The 18120-nt window shown below is 41.1% G+C and overlaps 1 protein-coding gene across 2 annotated transcripts; it reads right to left on the bottom strand.

The window, feature by feature from the left end:
• Positions 1 to 1953: 1953 nt before the first annotated feature.
• LOC147421042 (uncharacterized) lies at positions 1954 to 4000 on the bottom strand. Of its 2 annotated transcripts, none has more exons than XM_086504177.1 (3): positions 3805 to 4000; positions 3482 to 3712; positions 1954 to 2715 (listed from the first exon to the last, which is right to left on the bottom strand). In XM_086504177.1, exons 1-3 carry the CDS (start codon positions 3901 to 3903, stop codon positions 2008 to 2010), a joined length of 1038 nt encoding a protein of 345 aa, XP_086360303.1. In that variant the 5' UTR covers positions 3904 to 4000; the 3' UTR covers positions 1954 to 2007. The 2 variants fall into 2 exon arrangements, with proteins under 2 accessions (XP_086360303.1, XP_086360302.1); XM_086504176.1 differs by having other exon boundaries at positions 1954 to 2721; positions 3805 to 3996.
• Positions 4001 to 18120: the final 14120 nt, after the last annotated feature.

Consider the following 18120-nt stretch of genomic DNA (forward strand, 5'->3'; position numbering starts at 1 on the left):
CCTAGCCTCTGCTGAAAATCCGCTATATCTACCAGTCTCGATCCAAAGTTGGTGTGAAGATGTGCGTATCTGGCCAATAGCAGATCGTATCCCATGAGATAAGTGGGTGTCCATGTATCTGGGCCTCATCACAAAACCATCCTCGGTAAGCTGGAGAAGATGCTCTCTATAGAAAGCCATCTTCGTGCCCAACTATTGTGCCGGCTGTATCCAAGCCATCCTAGTATCTAGGTGAGTCAGGTCTTGGCGAATGAGCTTGGTGATCCCACACTGTGTAAGAGTCACAGATGGTGCATTCCAATGAGAACTAGAAGGGGGGCAATTTGTCCATGCTGAACCCATGTACCTGGAACCATGATGTCATCTCCCCATACCAGCATGTTGTGTCTCCCTGCAAAGCTAACTATCGAGAGGACTAAGTGCTAGACGAGCATATCTGTCTCTAAGGAGGTCCCACAAGCGGTGTAGAAAGGAGATTGATTTGGTAAGCGCCTCAACCACTGGGGGGGGGGGGGCAGCTAGCACTGCTCGAATAATGTCATGTGGTACTGAAGCCTTGGCTCTAATAAGCTGCGAGATCATAGAGACTAGAGGCTTTTTTATGTCTCCCCATCCATCAGTGCGACTGACCTCCCGTGATGGTCCAATGAAGGCCCCCATATATGAACTCCATAGAGCAATGCGGAAGCCACCAGAGTGTCAGAAAGCCAGAGCTTTGTCCGAGGCTCTTGAAACTGAATCTGTGAACACATCCTCTCCAATCCACCCAATGCTGCATGTGCTCTAGTTAGTCTAGTGTATGTTGGTCCAGTAAAGAACACCCCAAGGTAGGTGTAAGCATTTGTATACTCCACTGTCTCATGGTCGGTATGTGAATGTGGGTGTTGATCTCATGGCCCACTGTGAGGTGGTGTTAAACACCATACCAAGGTTGACAGACACACCCCTGTCATGAGCAAACATATGCAAAACATCCAAGTGACGTTGCAGCCCCTTCGATGAATCAAAGATCAACACAATATCATCAACATATAACAATAGTGGAATCCATGTCCCTGCCGACTGTGCACCTCTTTCACCCTCTCTCTCAATATAATCAGAAACCTCATCCACATACATACCAAATAGAGTAGGAGAGAGCGGGCAACCCTGCTTCACTCTGATAGTGGAGTGAACTAATATAGATAACCCCTCTAGAGTACTTACATGCCCCACTATTGACCTGTATAATGCCATAATTCCCCAAATCATTTGTGGGTACTCTCATCTCTTGAAATTTGCACATCAATCTAGCTCTAGCACTGTGTCAAATGCTTTGCAGAAGTCCACAAAGCTACAGTAGATCCGTCTCCCATGTGATTTGCCCTCCTCAATAGTGGCTCTGAGTGTCAGAATGTGGTCAAGAGTAGAAAAACCTCTTATGAACCCTATATGCCCAACTGCGCGTATACCCTCCCTCTCTGCCCATCTATTCAACTACTACTCAAGAATGGATGCGTACAACAGTGCCAATGTGTGTCCAATCATGATAGTGTGATAATTCCCAAGCTCCATAGGGTCTCCCGACTTGAAGATAGGTACAATACTAGATAAACTCCAAGTATCAGGCAAACCCTCACACATGGCACGGTTGAACATCACTGCTAGAAGCTCTGCGAGAAAATCCTTGGCATGCATAAAATGCTCAGCCACTAAGCCATCATGATCAAATGCTCTACCAGTTCTCATCCTATCAATGGCCTTCTTCACCATCTCAACATTGAAAAAAGCACGTGTGTACATAGCTCGGGGGGGTCGAGAAGAGGCGACTGTCCAAGAAAGTTACAAAGAGAGAGAGAGAGAGAGAGAGAGAGAGAGAGAGAGAGAGGGTGGGGGTAGATTTTTGACATATACAAAAAAGGTTCAAAACAGTGTACAATTTTAGCTAATAAGCACAACTATGCCTGGAAAGAATGACACATGTAAGAGTGTTGATGTTGTCATAAAAAAATAAGCACAATTACATCATCATGTAAGAAAGACATTGTCAAGTATAGTTGAGGTTGTAGTCCATAGGGAGCCCTGGTGACCAAAAGGCTGGCATTCCGGGTGAAGAATCTCACACAAGGCCTCTATTGAATTTTCTAACAATGAAGGAGAAAATCGCGACAGAAAAGAAGGCCCGTGTACCGCAACTGAATGGAGAGAGGGTAATGAGGAATGAATCCGTTTGAGCCATTGCTTGTGCAATACAAGCTTGTCATATAGCTCTTTAAGTCCCCACATGGGGTTTGTGAGTATAAGAACATCGGGAGACATCAACAAGATGGAATCCAAATCCATAAAGTGGGCATTCGGCTTTACTTCACTTCCATTTAAATTGAAGCCAGAGCCCCCTTCTAACAACAGGTTTATGCCACCCACAATCTCAATTGCATCCCACACCCATGTACCCACACCCATGGACCCTTGACAGAGATACGAGCTCGTGTCCCATTGTACATATACTACCCGCCTCTTAGTTCGGCCACGGCACATATCTTGGACAGTGCAAATCCTATCGTGTGATGCTCTCAACAAGGATCCATCTCTCAAGCCAGCCTTTTGCATCATCATACTGATTCCTTCCCATATGCCATTGACCCTTCTCAAATCTAGCCTTATTATGTCAACTTTGCAACCCATAAAAGCCTCCACCGCCTCCTCGACACATGCGGAGCTAACCACCTTACAGGTCTGATGCTACAAATTGACACAAAACATTCACACAATTAGCCAGCCTATGCATGCCTTAGCCTAAAAACATAAAATCTGAAAGTTCTTGTAAAACAAAGCTATTTCTACTTGAAAGGGTTGCAAACTTCATATATTTTGCAAGGTGTTAGCTACTTTCTAGATAAGCATAACATGATACCACACAAAAGAACCAGACCTGCTCTTTTCAAGAAAATATTCACAGGTTGCAATCAAACCCATCAAGCAAGCATGCAACACATTTGCACTCAAGAGGAAAAAATACAGGCTATTCGTAGCCCGATGGCTACATTTTAAGGGTCTTCAAGAATATTTGGCTATTTTACAAAAAAATCATCTGTCAAAATTTCCAAAGTCTTGTGCTTTTAACAGATGAATTTGCCAAAAGCACGCTATATAGTGCCTTCTTTGTCAAAATTTTCACACGACTTGCCTCAAATCCTATACTTGCATTAAATGCAGTGAACAAGGTCATTCTTACTGCGCATGCCCTCAGAAGCATGCAAAGAAGGAACCCCCTAGAACTGCAATGATATTTGTTCAAGAAGAGGGCGGTCTTCCACCTAGAAATCCCTTATGCTATGCATGGGGGAAAGTGAGAGAACATGCAAAATTATGGATACGAGACCTTCGCCAATCCATCTATAGTACTTACAAATTTTACTTTGATTGCAATAATGTAGCAAACAATGTCTGCATACACCCACACAAGCATGCATAAATAAACGCAACTAAGTATACAGTAAACCTGCGTTATGATGATGTCCGGCTTGAGTTCTTTGAGCTTTGGGAGAATGACCCGATGTGGAGCCAACGCCCATTCCACCAAGGTTGCAGCCGTTCCAGCTCGGCAAAACTCAGCCTCCCACAAAAGAGCTTCCATTGCCAGTTTGGCTTCCTCGCATTCAATTCTGCTTCGCACCTCACCCGTTGTCGACTCCGTGCACACCTCCAAGTCTCCAACATCTCCTGCATCACACTGACATACACAAGGAGGTCTCTCTCTCTCTCTCTCTCTCTCTCTCTCTCTCACACACACACACACACACAGGGCATAGCGAGAAAACTCACCGGGACGTGGTCGTGACCCACTAACAGATGAGTGCAACCTAGAGCTTGTAGAATATCGCAACCTGCCGCGACTAGGCTCACCACTCTCTTCCCCTTCATCTTGCCTATCTATCATCAGGAAGAGCCTCAAGTTCAAATCATGCATCTGCATAAGGCCCTGAGTTCAAAATCAGTGAAAGCTACAATGTTCAATGTGTGCAAAACAACCAAACCACTTGGCACCCTACATGTTTATTGAACTTTGTCGATACCAAAATGAAACTTTTCCCTTTTCGAAAAGTAGGGGGTACCAGCTGGGATAAAATGGAATAAAAGGAGAATCTAGTGAAGATGCTCTCTCTCTCTCTCTCTCTCTCTCTCTCTCTCTCTCTCATATGAGTAAAGTTACTATAACGATCAGGGCAACAAAAACATGGAGATAGTTTGATGCTCGTGTTTTTCTTCATCCTCTACAAGATTGAATTTGCATTTGTCTCTACCGTTGCTATTGCTAATGTGGCATTTTTTTTGGGTGCATGACCTGTGATGTAGCATTTACTACAAAACTTGTTCTTGTAGCAACCTTTAGGAAAATGCCCTTATTTGTCATACTCGTAACACTTCGTGTTATTTGTCATAGTTTGATGGAGTCCTAGATGATGATATAATGAAATCTCCTCCATTGGTTGAAGTCCTCTTTGATTGTTTTGCTTCTCTAATTGAAGCATTGATGACATGTTGCAAAGAAGGTGTTGGGTCCTTTTGTTCTAGCACCATGTCAAAATTTTTGGGAAGAGGACTTATAAGAATAGAAACCTTATCTTCCTGGTAATTTGACACTCAATGTAAGTTATAATTTAGTAATGGTACTCATTAAGCTATTCATGGAGCATGAAATATCCTCCTCTTGATTCATTGTGAATTTATAACGTTCTTATTAAGGCTTGTCTTGCTCATTTTCTATATAAAACCAAAATTTTCCTCTAAGATAATCCATTCTTGGATGGCTGTGGTACAAATGGTCAGTGAAGTAGCACATAATTATCATGTAGTGATGCAAAAATTATTGTCATAAAAACCTAATATCTACTTTTCCCAAATGACTTTCTCATATTAAACTGATCATTTAATATAGAAAAATACCAGGGGGGAGCAAAGGTTGGATATTGGAAAGGCTGCCAGACCGGTCTCAACAAGGGATCCAAAAGACGGGAATTGGGGATCCAGATGGGGATGGTCTGCTAAAGAGCACAATACATCAATGGAGTTTAAAAAGTCCTTAGGTTTAACCCCATTAAGACTTCCATAGGGCAAAGTTCCAATTTTTTAACTCTAAAGGTCATAGGCCATGGGAACTTGGCTTAGTGACTAAAAGTGCTAACTCTAGAAGTCAACAAAAGACAATCAGCAAGAAGACAAAGGAGAGTGCGAGCTAGGAAAAGGATAGATTGGAAATCATACACACACACACACACACACCACTTTCCACAAAGCAAATAGGACACATGCCAGGCATGTAGGAAAACTCCCAATTCTTGCATGAATCCTATTGGATGGACATAGAGGTGGACCAATGAGGGCTCAGCTAGTGTAAACTAAATTTCTTAATTTATAAATGCTTTAAAAAACAACCAATAAGAAATAGTCGCCCTAAAAGACTATCGGACAGTCAAAAGGTCCAATGAGAATTAAGCAGCTCCTAAATTTGCTTAATTCCTATTGGCTAAAAGACTAAAAGGTCCAATAAGGATTCAGATAATTAAATTTATTATTTGAGAATTTACAAAAAGGGAAAAAGGGTGCACACTAGTCACAAGGCTTTGGACTGGCCTCTCAAAGGCTATTGGCTAAAATATTCACGGGCCAATAGGAAGCCAACAAGAGTAAAACTCTTGCTCAAATGCTATTGGCCAGGCTTTTCAAGGGCCAATAGGAAGCTAGCATGAGTAAGTGGCAATAGGGGTCGACCAAGATGAGAGAGGGGGCTGATTTGGGAAGGTATTATTCCACACACACACACACACAAGCTCATGTGTGAAGTGAAGAGAGTCTATCTCCTTTTCAAGCTTTAATGGAAAACTCTTCATCTACTCCAAGCCTGTGAGAAGTGAGGCCTACACCAACAATCTCTTGGCTTGAAATGCAAATCCAACCAAGAGACAAGATCCAATGCATGCTCATCTCCTCTACCATGCTAATTACTAGGCTATGCTAAGCTATTATGAGTGATTATGTGAGGAGAAATACTTCTTTCTCGTTAGACTACTTCTTTTTCTTCTAAGATCTACTCTCATACCCCGCTAGCTCTCACCATCTTCAAAGGTGTGTGAGGTCTTGGGTTTGAGACCAACAAGGAATTGATGTTGTGTTTTAAAAGTGTTAGCTTAGTGCTTGAAGCTTCCATCTTCATTGCACTAGCAAGTTATGGAAGGAACACAAAGAATTGTATTGTAAAATGTCTCCCTTGATGGGGGAAACCTATAATACAAAGCGTATTGGAGGGGGACTGGCTCCATGTGCATCTGGTCCTCAAGTGTTGTCGAGTGTTAATCTCTCTCTCTCTCTTTTGAAGTATTGTTCATGCCTAATTCTAACTAGGTGTTATGCTTTTGTTGCTCTCTCTCCAACCAAGCACTCTTGCTATGCTCATTAGGAATCTTTCTTAATGAAATGCTCACTATGTCTATGTAATTTCTGCTACACATAAGTAATTACCCATTGAATGTTACATTGGTATCAGAGCACAAGGTTTCTCTTTTCTTGCTCAAGAAGGGAGGTCCTCAAACTCACTATAAATGGTTGGTATTATTAATTGCATGAGGGTAAGTAGAATAGGGATTTATTATCCTCTAGGTGCACGTGCTTCGTGCAGTTAACGGGGTATCACCGTCGAGAGCTATGGTCTTAATAATGGAGTCCCAAGGGGCTTGCCTATGGCTTAACCATTATTGAGCTATTAGAAGCTTGACAGGAACGGGTGCCGACTGGGCTAGATAAACCCTCTCTTCTATTCCTTGCAATTAATGATATTCGAGCCGCGGGTGCAGGAGCTTGAGTGCTTATCTTTGAAAGTAAAGAGGAGTAGCAACTAGGGCTTGAAGTGCCAAAGTACAAGTAAAAATTCACACCTAAAACTTAGTTAGAATGGCTGACAATAGTAGAGAGAGTGAAATTAATGTTGATGGCTTTGATTTTGTTAATGATCAAGCTACTAATGATGCTCCTATGCTTGTGAACTATCTTGTTACTAGGCTTCAACAAGCCATGGGCAACCCATCCCTCCAAGGAGAAGTGCAACAGCAACTACGCATCCATGGGATTCTCCAATCTCCTCATCTAGAAGAGGGATGCCTATGAAAGCTCCTAGTGAGATTTCTAAAAGAGGGCTCTCTACAGTGAGAGAAGAGGAGGACCCATACGAAGGGCTCAAAAGCTTACAAGTTGATGGGGAAACTGCCTCACAAGGAGAGCCCAAATCTCAACGATAGAGCCCCCCCCAAAAGAACGAGAAAGAAGTGAATCTCCCGCCACCTCGGCGGAGATGGCACCACGAAGACAGCGGGCAAAACGCTCTCCAACACCCCCTAAACGGTGAAGACCATCGCATAGTCCTTCTCACCATAATTCAAAGAAGGAAGTATGAGAAGAATAAGGCGAGAAAGAGGTCACCCTCTTCTCCATCTTCATCATCCTCCTCGTCTTTTGAAGGAAGTGATGGTGCAGCTCCCAAAGAACTCAAAAGGAGAGGCCATAGGAAATCCTATGCCGCTTGGAAGAGGTCGTCCAAGCTCAAAAAGTTCAAGGAGGGAGAAAAGAGTATCTCTTTTCTTACCTACGATGGCACCTTTGGTGCTACGGACAAAGTCTTGGCCTTTATTCAACAATTTGATGCGGCGTTCAGAGATGAGGGCTTCACAGAGTCCTCTAAGATATGTCATGTAGCCATGCATCTGAAAAAGTCCGCCAGGCAATGGTGGTCTAGCCTACGAGTAAATGGTGAAGCTCCACAAACATGGAAATCTTTAAGAACTTCCATTATGAAGCAGTTTTTGGCTAGCGATGCCAAAGACAAAGTGCTCACCGAATGGCAAAGCATGAAGCTCTCTCCCTACGAATCTATTCACAAATACATAGACAATTTTTGGGATTTACATCTCAAAGCCACTGTCTACGTAGATAGATTTCGGAGAGCAAAAACAACAATTTTGTGCGGGTTTATTTGAAGATATGGCGGAGTATGTCAACTCCTAAAGGCCTTGCACTATTTCAGCGGTCATACACCATACTATGGTGGCTTCACGAATCAACTTCCAACAAGGGGCTAAGAAAAATCTTAAGCCCATGGAAAGAAAATACTGTAATGAGCCTAAGGGGAAGGACCATGTCCAAAAGTCTCCCAAGGGCAACTTCAACAACAACAAAGCTAAGGAGAAGGGAGTCTACAAAGGCAAAAATAGACTCTCTCTTGAAGAGCTAGAGCGTTATTGCAAGGATAACCGTTGTTTCAAATGTGGGGAGGAAGGGCATGCTTATTGTGCTTGCCCACAAAAGAACGCATGCAATGAACCTCCTAGAGCTTCCATAGTTGAAGTTCAAGAAGAAGATGCTTATCGCAAAGGATCTCCTCTATGCCATGCTTGGGGAATGGTAAGAGAACATGATGCTTTCATTCTCTTCGACAATGGCTCTACTCACAATTTCATATCCACCGAGTTGGCCACTAAGCTAGGCATCCAAGCCTTTGAGATGGGAAATACCCTACCAGCCGATGGTGCTTTCAAGGGAGAAGAAGTCCCAGTTACTCCCTTAATTGGGAAATTGAGGCTTCATGTCCAAAGCTATGTGGACAAAGAGGATTTCTTCATCTCTCCCCTTAAGCATGAGTATGTAATCCTAGGGGCACCATGGTTTGATCGCATGGCGGCCAACATCAAGTTCCCTAAAAGGAAAATTTACTTTAAGTACAGGGACAAAGACATGTACATATATGCTAATGAGTCAGGTAACACTATACCTCTTGTACATAAGCAAGCTTTTGATAAGTCAATAAAGAGCTCTATTTCTGCAGGGACAAAGACATCTACATATATGCTAATGAGTTAGGTAACACTATACCTCTTGTACATAAGCAAGCTTTTGATAAGTCAATAAAGAGCTCTATTTCTGTGTACATGAAAAGGAACTGTTAGCAGTTCTACATGCCCTAGACACGTGGAAGCACTATTTATTGGGGGCTCCTTTTATTCTGCGAATGGATCACCAAAGCCTTAAGTACTTCATGACGCAGGCCAAGCTCTCTGACAAACAAATGAGGTGGGCAAGTTTCCTTTCACTATTTCATTTTCATACTGCTCATGTTGCTGGCAAGCGTAATCAAGTAGCCGATGCACTCTCAAGACGACCAAGAGTGAACACGGTATCAATAGCAAATCACAATGATCTATTTGATATGATAGGTGAGAATGCTAATGATCCCGATTTTCAAGATGTGACATCAGCCCTTGCACTAGGGAAGAAAGAGGAACCATTTACCCTACAAGATGGTTATCTTCTCTATGGTAATAGGCTATGCATTACTAACTCACTACGTGATAAAGTAATGTATGAATCTCATGCTCCTCCATATGCGGGGCATAGAGGGATTCAAGCTACCCTAAGAGGGATAGAAATGTACTTCTATTGGCCTACCATGAAAGCAAACATACAAGAGAATGTTTCAAAATGTGTGGTTTGCCAAAAGACGAAGTTTGATAGAGGGAAGCAACCTGGTTTGCTTCAACCTTTGCTAATCCCTTATTCACCCTAGGAGAGCATATCCATGGATTGTATCTTTGGATTTCCTAAGTCTATCCATGGTAATACGGGAATATGGACAATAGTAGACATGTCCAGCAACAAGTGCATGTCATACATGTCAAAAAGACTATTAAGGTCCATCAAATGGCAACCCTCTTTATATCACAAATCTTTAAGTACCACGGCTTGCCAATGTCAATAGTGTCGGATAGAGATCCTAGAATGACCATCAATTTTTGGAAGGGTCTCTTTGAGAATTTAGGTACAAGGCTAAATTTCTCTTCGGCCTATCACCCGCAAACGGATGGCCAAAGTGAGATAGCTAACCTAATAATTCTTGATCTACTAAAGGCTTATGTCACCGAAGTAGATCAAAGGTCACAATGGGAGAAGTACTTACCTTTAGTGGAGTATGCTTATAATAACACAGTACATACATCCATGGGAAAAGCACCTTTTGAGGTAATTGTCCGTGCATTGTATATACACCCATCACTTTAAGGCTATCTTATTTTTCCATTGCACACCACGTAATACTCTAGGGGGGTGCACTATGTAATCATGCTAATGTATAAATTGAGTTCGAGAGGAGTGGTTTTAAAATGAAAAATTTTAGGCAATTTAACAGAGATACATTAAAATAAGGGTTTTCTATATTCAATTTTGGAAAAAAATCCTAGAATAAGGGGTCATTTTATTCATTCAGACATGTTAAATGAGGAGTTTTTTTTTATATCCCACGAATGCACTTTAAATAGGGGGTTACTAAATGGTGAACCCCCCTAGGTAATCCTACTCTTTGCTATGTGCCTTGAACCTTCTTTGTCTTCTCCAAGCTCTGTGTGTTTCCATGCAACCCTATTTTCAACAATTGGTATCAAAGTAGGTTGCATCCTCTCGGGATTAGTTGCGAGCATCACCAGCACACACGCTTCCTCACTTTTTCAGGTTTTTGTGATATTTGGTGAGCATCAATAGGTCAACATATGCTTCAGGGGGGATTGAAGAGCTTAGTCTACTCAAATTTTTCATTTTGGCCTTCCTTTCACAACTACAGGCATTATTGCGAAGGTAATTTTGTCTTTTTGTGTAAAACTTCAGCCAGTGGAGTTTTTTGCATTACAGGTCCCTTACAATCTTCTTGGGGTTGTGCTATATAGCATGCATTAGTCCCACTTTGTTTCTCCTCTTTTTGGGCAGTTTTCACATCAGGTGCAGGCATTCACCATAGCTAATAAGAACACAGATGTGCTCAAGATGTTTGCTACTGAGGATAAATTGGATGGGGACAATTACCCAATGTGGGCCTACATGATGCAACATTTTCTTGTGTCAAATAGCATGTGGAATGTTGTGCAAGGCATTGATGTACGTCCTAGTTCTGAGGATATAGGGAATGTTGAGGATGTTGCAGGTTTTGGTGGCAGGGTTGCTACTACTAGAGCTGTTTTTTCTACAGGTGAGCAGTCTAGTTGGGATGTAAGACATGCATAGGCTCATGCATTGATTGCATTATATGTGAAGCGCATATTACTCCTCACATTTGTTCAACTAAATTTACAAAACAGGCTTGGGATATTTTGGTTGGTCTTTATGCAAGTTGCAATGAGGCTAAAATTGCATTGCTTCGTAAAGAGCTGGAGTCAAAGATTATCCATGAGGAAGATGAAATGGACACTTTCCTTACTAGTATCAAGGATATTAATGAGCAACTTACTTTTCCAAGCGAAGTCATTTTTGAAAGTTGCCTTGTGCACACTGTTCTTGATGCTTTGCAAGATTCTTACCAGCCTTTTGCTAGTACCTAGAGACTTATGACCCAAGGAAATCTTGAAGTTGTCAAGTTTGATGCATTATGCACATTGCTCTTGCAAGAGTCACTTTCCCAAAAAAATAGGGCTAAACAATGTGCAATTGAGCATGCCTTTATTGTTGCTAAAAAAAAGTGGCAATAGGAATGTAACCACTTCTCATGGTTCTTTTGTGAGTGGTAAATCACCCACCCATTCCGAATGCTTCTGTTTTGCAGCACCTCATTTGGTAATTCTGGTAGAAAGGGAAAAAAGAAGATGTGTTGCCATTATTGTAAAGCTAATGATCACTTGATCAAGAAGTGTCCGCAATTGAAGTCAAAAGAGGCTAAGAAAAAAGAGGCTGGTTTCAGTTTGAGTGCAACAATTGTTGATCTTCTATGAAAGGAGATATGATGCTGATGTAGATGCAGAATGGGATTAGTGCACAATGCACTTATGATCTTTCTATCCATGATGCATGTATGTTAGTTTTTGTAGTCGCTCATGTGTGGTACTTTGAAAATGGTGCTACAAGGCATATAACTTCTCATCGTGACTTGTTTACCTCTCTTGAGGATGTCCCTCATGGGAATATAGTCACTTGTGCAAAGAATGCCTCTTATCCAATCAAGAGAGTTGGAAAGATTCTGTTGACTACTGCAAATGGTAGTTCTTTCACACTTGTTGATGCACTTTATGTACCTGGGATAAAAAAGAACCTCTTGTTTGTATCTACACTTTCTAGATTTGGCCTTGTTGTCAAATTTGTGGTGACAAAAGTACAGTTCATGATCTCGATTTTGGTGATAAAATTATTGCATCTGGCATTTTATGCCGTGGGTTGTATAAGCTCACTATGTATGACAAGTGTGGGTAGAATTTTGCAAATGTAGTTATGGATTTAAAGGCTATTTCATATGAAAAACTTTGGCATGCACATTTTGGGCATCTAAATTTTGCCAGTTTGATGTGTTTGCAGAAATTTGATGTGGCTGTTTCTTTGACGCCTCTTGAAGCACCTTTGAAGCATGTTTGTGAAGGATCTATTTTGGGTAAGATGCAGCGTTCAAATTTTCCAAAGGATGGTTCAATTAGGGCTACATGAAGGTTGCAACTTGTGCATAGTGATGTTTGTGGGCTAATGCAAACTCCGTCCCCTTGGGAAATTACCTTTACTTCATGACTTTCATTGATGATTACTCCAAGCATGCATGGGTGTATCCGCTTAAAGAAAATTCCAAAGTTCTTATGTGCTTTAAGGAATTTATGGCTATGGATGAAAATGTCTCTAAATGTACTATGGGCACCCTCCGTTCAAATCGAGAGGGGGGGGGAGTATATGTCTCATGAATTTAATGCATTTTTGGCTAGTCGTGGGATAAAACACCAATGTAAAGTGCCGTATACACCCCAAAAAAATGGTGTTGCTGAGAGGAAAAATAGGTCGCTTATGGCAATGGCACAATGTATGGTCAAGAGTCAAGCCTTGCCACACTCGTTTTGGCTTGAGGCCATCATGTGTGCTAATTATGTACTTAACATGTGTCCTACAAAAGCTTTGCAGTCTATGAATCCTTATAAAGCATGGCATGATAGAAATCCATCTATTTATCATATGCACGTTTTTGCCTGTTTGGCTTATGCTTTGCTGCCAGAAACGTAGTGCAAAAAATTGGATGATAAGGCTATCAAATTCATTTTGTTGGTTATAGTGCTGAAAGCAAAGGTTACACGTTGTACCATCCACAAACAAAGCGTATCTTGGTTTCACAGGATGTTGTGTTTGTGGAAGATTCTATTCAGCCCTCACGGTCGTGTACAAGAGACAATAATGTAAGCTCACAAGACATTTATGACAATTGGTTTCCTCTTTTCAGTGGTGGAAATTTGAATGAGGAAAATGTACAGCCTATAAGGGTTTCTAAAAATGTTACCAACAATCAACCTATTACTGATGCAGATGTACATGATGTACTTGATGTAAAAGGGCTCAGAATGAGCAGGCTAGAGGTATGCCAAAATGGTTGGTGCATACTTTGCATGAAAGTAAGTTGGATGCACCTTTGTCTAGTCATACCTTATCATGTTCTTGCAATGCATCTTATGCATTAGATTGTTATTCTTTGGCTATTTCTAGCTTATGTGATGTTGAGGAACCTCTATCTTTTAATGAAACACATAATTCAAAAATTGGATGGCTATTATGCAATCAAAATATGATGCACATATAGAAAATGACACATGGACTTTATGTGATTTACCTCCTGGCAAAAAGGCCACTAATACAAAGTGGGTTTACAAGTTGAAACGTAAGCTAGATGGTGATATTGATCGCTATAAGGCTCAACTTGTTGCAAAGGGTTATGCACAACAGAAAGGCATAGATTATGAAGAGACTTTTTCTCCCACTTTTTTGTATGACTACTAAGTATTTTCTATGTGCATTGATAGCTCATTTTGAATGGGATGTACATCAATAAGACATTGTTGTTTCTTTCTTGAATGGTGACATATTTGAGGAAGTTTATGTAACGCAGCCTCATGATTTTTTCACAAGAGGATAAAGTGTGCAAATCTAAGAAATATTTGTATGAGTTGAAGAAATTTCCTCATGCTTGGTATGAGAAAGTTGACACTCATGTGGTTGAACGAGGCTTTTGTATTAGTCCAACAGAAAGCACTTTGTATGTAAAAACGTGAGGGCAATGTACTCCTCATCGTTGTTCTTTATGATGTGGATGATTTGTTGATCATTGGTCCAAATGAAGCACATATTTTGATTTGAATGCTACTTTCAAGATGAAAGATTTGGAGTTGTTGCATCATTACTTGGGCATATAGTTTAAGTAGTGTGATAGTGGTATTGCATTGTGTTAGGCTAGTTACATAGAGATATTGCTATGTAAGTTTGGACTTGAGGATTGCAAACTTATTTTAACTCCCATGTAAACAAGTTTAAAATTGAGTCTTCATGATGCTAGTAATCAGCAATGTCACTCTTCACCAAACTGCTGTTAGATGCCTTAATTACGTATGCAACACAAAGTCAGATATTCAGTTTGTAGTCTCATAGGTCAGCAAATTTATGTATAGCCTAGGGTGTAAGCATTGGCAGGCTGTTAAGTGTATCTTTTGTTACTTGAGTGGCACTTTACATCTTGGGTTGTTTTATCCCAAGGGGAGATCATTACCACCAAATTTACATGCTTTTTTGACTCAAATTGGGCTAGTTGTTTTGACACGTGAGTGTCCACAAGTGGTTTCTATTTCATGCTTGGGAGTTCATGTGTATCATGGTTGAGCAAGAAGAAACCTACCATGGCGACTTTTAGTTGTGAGGCTAAGTACATGGCAGTCTTCATAGCTACAATTGAGTGTGTATGGCTCAGACGCCTTATTGCTGATTTGGGTGTTGGACAAGACACTACCAACATCATCTACACTGAAAATCAAAGCGCATTGGCAGTTGCAAGGAACCCAAATTTTCATGCTCTCACAAAGCACATTGAGGTGCATTACAAGAGGTTTTTACCCCCGTGCATTGTATATATGCCCATCACTCTAGGGATATATTATCTTTCCATTGCACACCAACTAATACTGCTCTCTATTGTGTGCCTTGAGCTTCCTTCACCTTCTCCAAGATGTGTGTGTTTCCTTGCAGCCCTATTTCCAACACTTGGTGGCGCTGGAAATGATGATGACTTTGATGGACAAATCTCCGAGTGGATTGTTTAGTAGTGTACTTTGGTATGTGGAATGCTTGGCCTAGAGATCTTTGGTTAGCATTTTGAAGATGGTGCAATCCATCTCAAAAAACCCAATCATGAAGGCTTCTTCAAAGGTTTGCATGTAGTGTGATGCGAGGAACCCGTTGTACATCCCCATAATGATACTCCTTGAGGGTGCTTTGATTTCCATGTTCCATCTGATGCTCTCCCTGCCTTCTAGAAACACGTCCCATGGGTGTTCACACTTGTCAATATGTTCAAAATCTTCTATGCATGTAAGCATTGTCTTAGCTATCTTGAGGTCATCTGGTAGGTAAGATCTGACACAACTCGCATCATAGTGATCATTGCCTTGAGGGTATGCACCATGTATGCCTTTGTAGCTTTATGGTTGTGAGTAGGCTTAGCAATGATCAAATAATTTAGGACAGACAACCTCCTGATCCTCCATGCATGATATGTTTCCCAAGATTTCCATCTTGGAATTGGATATTATGCTGGGTCAATCTTGAGGCGTTGTGGAGCATTCCTATAGGTTGTCTCCTTCTCGAGCCATTTCTCAAACCATTTCCTTCACTAGAGCATCTAGCTCTCCACAATGAGTAGTACTTGCTCAACTGTGAGTGACACATCTTTGTAATCACCCTTAGCATTTGGTTCTAGAGCTGGTAGTAGCTTTTTCTTCCATAGCAGTACTTCTTGCTTCATCAAGGGTAGGGCCACGCCACCATTTCATGGCCAAAGTTTTTCACATGCTCATTAGGCTTCAACATTAGTAAAGTTGCTGACTTGAGCACTTTGAACTCGTATTTTAGGTATTCCTTGTGAGATCCCTCTGGCATGTCTTCTATCCATCTTTTCAATTCGTCTCTAGCATCTGTAGAGTCTTTCTCTTCTTCAGTATTTTGCATTTCTCTCCTAGATAATGTACTTGGTAGGTCCATTGGGGGCATGTCTGTGCTTTCACACTCAACCAGCTATTGTGTCTGAGTGACTAGTACTATTTCCTTTGATTGAAGAGTTCACTTAATTCCAAATCCTTTGCATGTAGCTTCTTAGTAGGTATCTATGCTTGAGTAGAGAGATTAGCTTTAGCCTTGGCCAATTTCTCTCAATAATTACTGCTGCAATGTTTCTTGTTCAAGCTCAATCTTTAAAGCTTTGACTTCCTCAACTGTCATTGTAGATACTTGTGATGTAGATGCTGTTGTAGGCACTTCTTCAATGGACAAGAGGGTGGAGAGGGTGTGCTTTACGAAGTCATAAGACTGGCACAACTTCCAATATTTCTTTTTCTCCCCCTCGAGAGCCTCTTTTAATGCATGTTTCTACTCTTGAATTTCCATGTTATCTTCTATCTGTCTTTCCAAGCCTGAGTAGATGCTGGTAGCATCTTCTTTCTCTCTATTTAGAGCAGCTTGGAGCTGCTCTTTGTCCTCTTGTAGATTGGTGACTTCTAGCTTTAGTCTCTCTATCTCTTGGTTGGCCTTTAGTGTCTCTTCCTTGGCATCCTTAGCATCTTGAGCTTGTAGTTGTGAGATCACTTTTTGGCATTTAAACTGGAGCTCAATCATCTCTAGGTTTTATTTAAGATCAAACTCTTCAAGGATCATCTATGATGCAGTTGCATCTTCTTGTGTGATAGGTGGTACCTCTCGTCTTGCTTGAGTTTCCCTCCTTTGTTGTGAGGTCTCAACAACCTAATCTGCTTTTGGAGGATCTTTTTTACTTTTCTCTTCAGGTTTTCTTTGCTATTCCTCCCTACTGTTTTGATCTTCATTGTCAGTCTTAGAATCTTTCTTCTCTTGATGTTAATCTACAGGAGGAGGGGATGTCCGATTTGGAGAGACTTGCTTTGTTTCTTCCACCTTCTCCATATCTTTGGTTGTTGTAGCTGTGTCCTTAACAGTTCCCTCATGAGCAGAGTGCTAACTTTGAGGAGACTCCATGAGAGATTCTAAATCTATGGTCTTTTGTCTTTTTGAGTCTTCCTCCTCCCTTTGGTCAACTTTCCTGTTTAGAACATCGTGGATTTTTTTATGGAAGGACCCTGTCAACCTAGCATCTGCTCTAGACTTTTGGTGGATTTCCTCCTTTCTCTTCTCAAGATTTCTCTCGAGGGTTACATCATCCTAAGGATTAGAGGGAGGTTGGTCTTGCTCAACTTCGCCATCTTCTTTTTCTCTTTAGCTAGCTTTTCCAGTTTTTCTTCTCGAAGCCATTGTGCTTCCTCCATAATCTGTTGGGCTTGAGACTTTGGAATTTGATTAGTCTATTGTGTTCTTTTTTTTATTAGAGGTACATTGACTTCTTATTATTCTTCATTTGATTGGTATTCAGATGGGATATCTTGCTTTCCTTTGATTTCACCATGGAGCTCAAAGTTCAATTCGCTGGCCTCACTATCCTTACCGCATGCTTGGCTTTATGTAGCAGATTGAGCTGCACCTCAGCTTCAGGAAGATCGTAAAAATTTCCTAATGCAATCATATGAATTTTGTTGCAGCCACTTCCCTTCAAGTTAGCCTCCACCAAATTTTCAAGGATGTAACTTCCCAAATCACACTTGATCACTCTTCTTACTTCTAATATGATGTCCATCACAATTGCCACATGGAGTATTGGCTTGATGTACCGAGGTGGCTTTTGGAACTTTAAAAGATGAGAGATCAGTCGCAAGGGAAATTCTTTCTCTGAAAAAATAAGCTCTTTGTAGGTGAGTTTATGTACTTGCTGCTTTATAAATGCCTTGTCATTGTCTATGGCTTTTGTCTTACGTAGTAGGTTATGGCTTCCTGTTGTTGGTAGGTGAAGTGCTTGGCATATCAAATCACCTGTGATATTTACTCTCATAGTAGCTCCATCCTTGTCGTTCAGTGTGGCTTCTCCATTGTATTGAATTGAGCTCATAAGCTCATGTGATCTTTAGAAGTCCATTCCCCATGGAGGTAGCCTAAAGAATCTATCTACATGAAGGAATCTAGTTTTGTCCAAGACTTCAAGTTTTTTATGAAACA

This window comes from Adiantum capillus-veneris, chromosome 28 (genome assembly GCF_014529385.1).
Source record: "Adiantum capillus-veneris isolate H3 chromosome 28, ASM1452938v2, whole genome shotgun sequence".
Classification (NCBI taxonomy): domain Eukaryota; kingdom Viridiplantae; phylum Streptophyta; class Polypodiopsida; order Polypodiales; family Pteridaceae; genus Adiantum; species Adiantum capillus-veneris.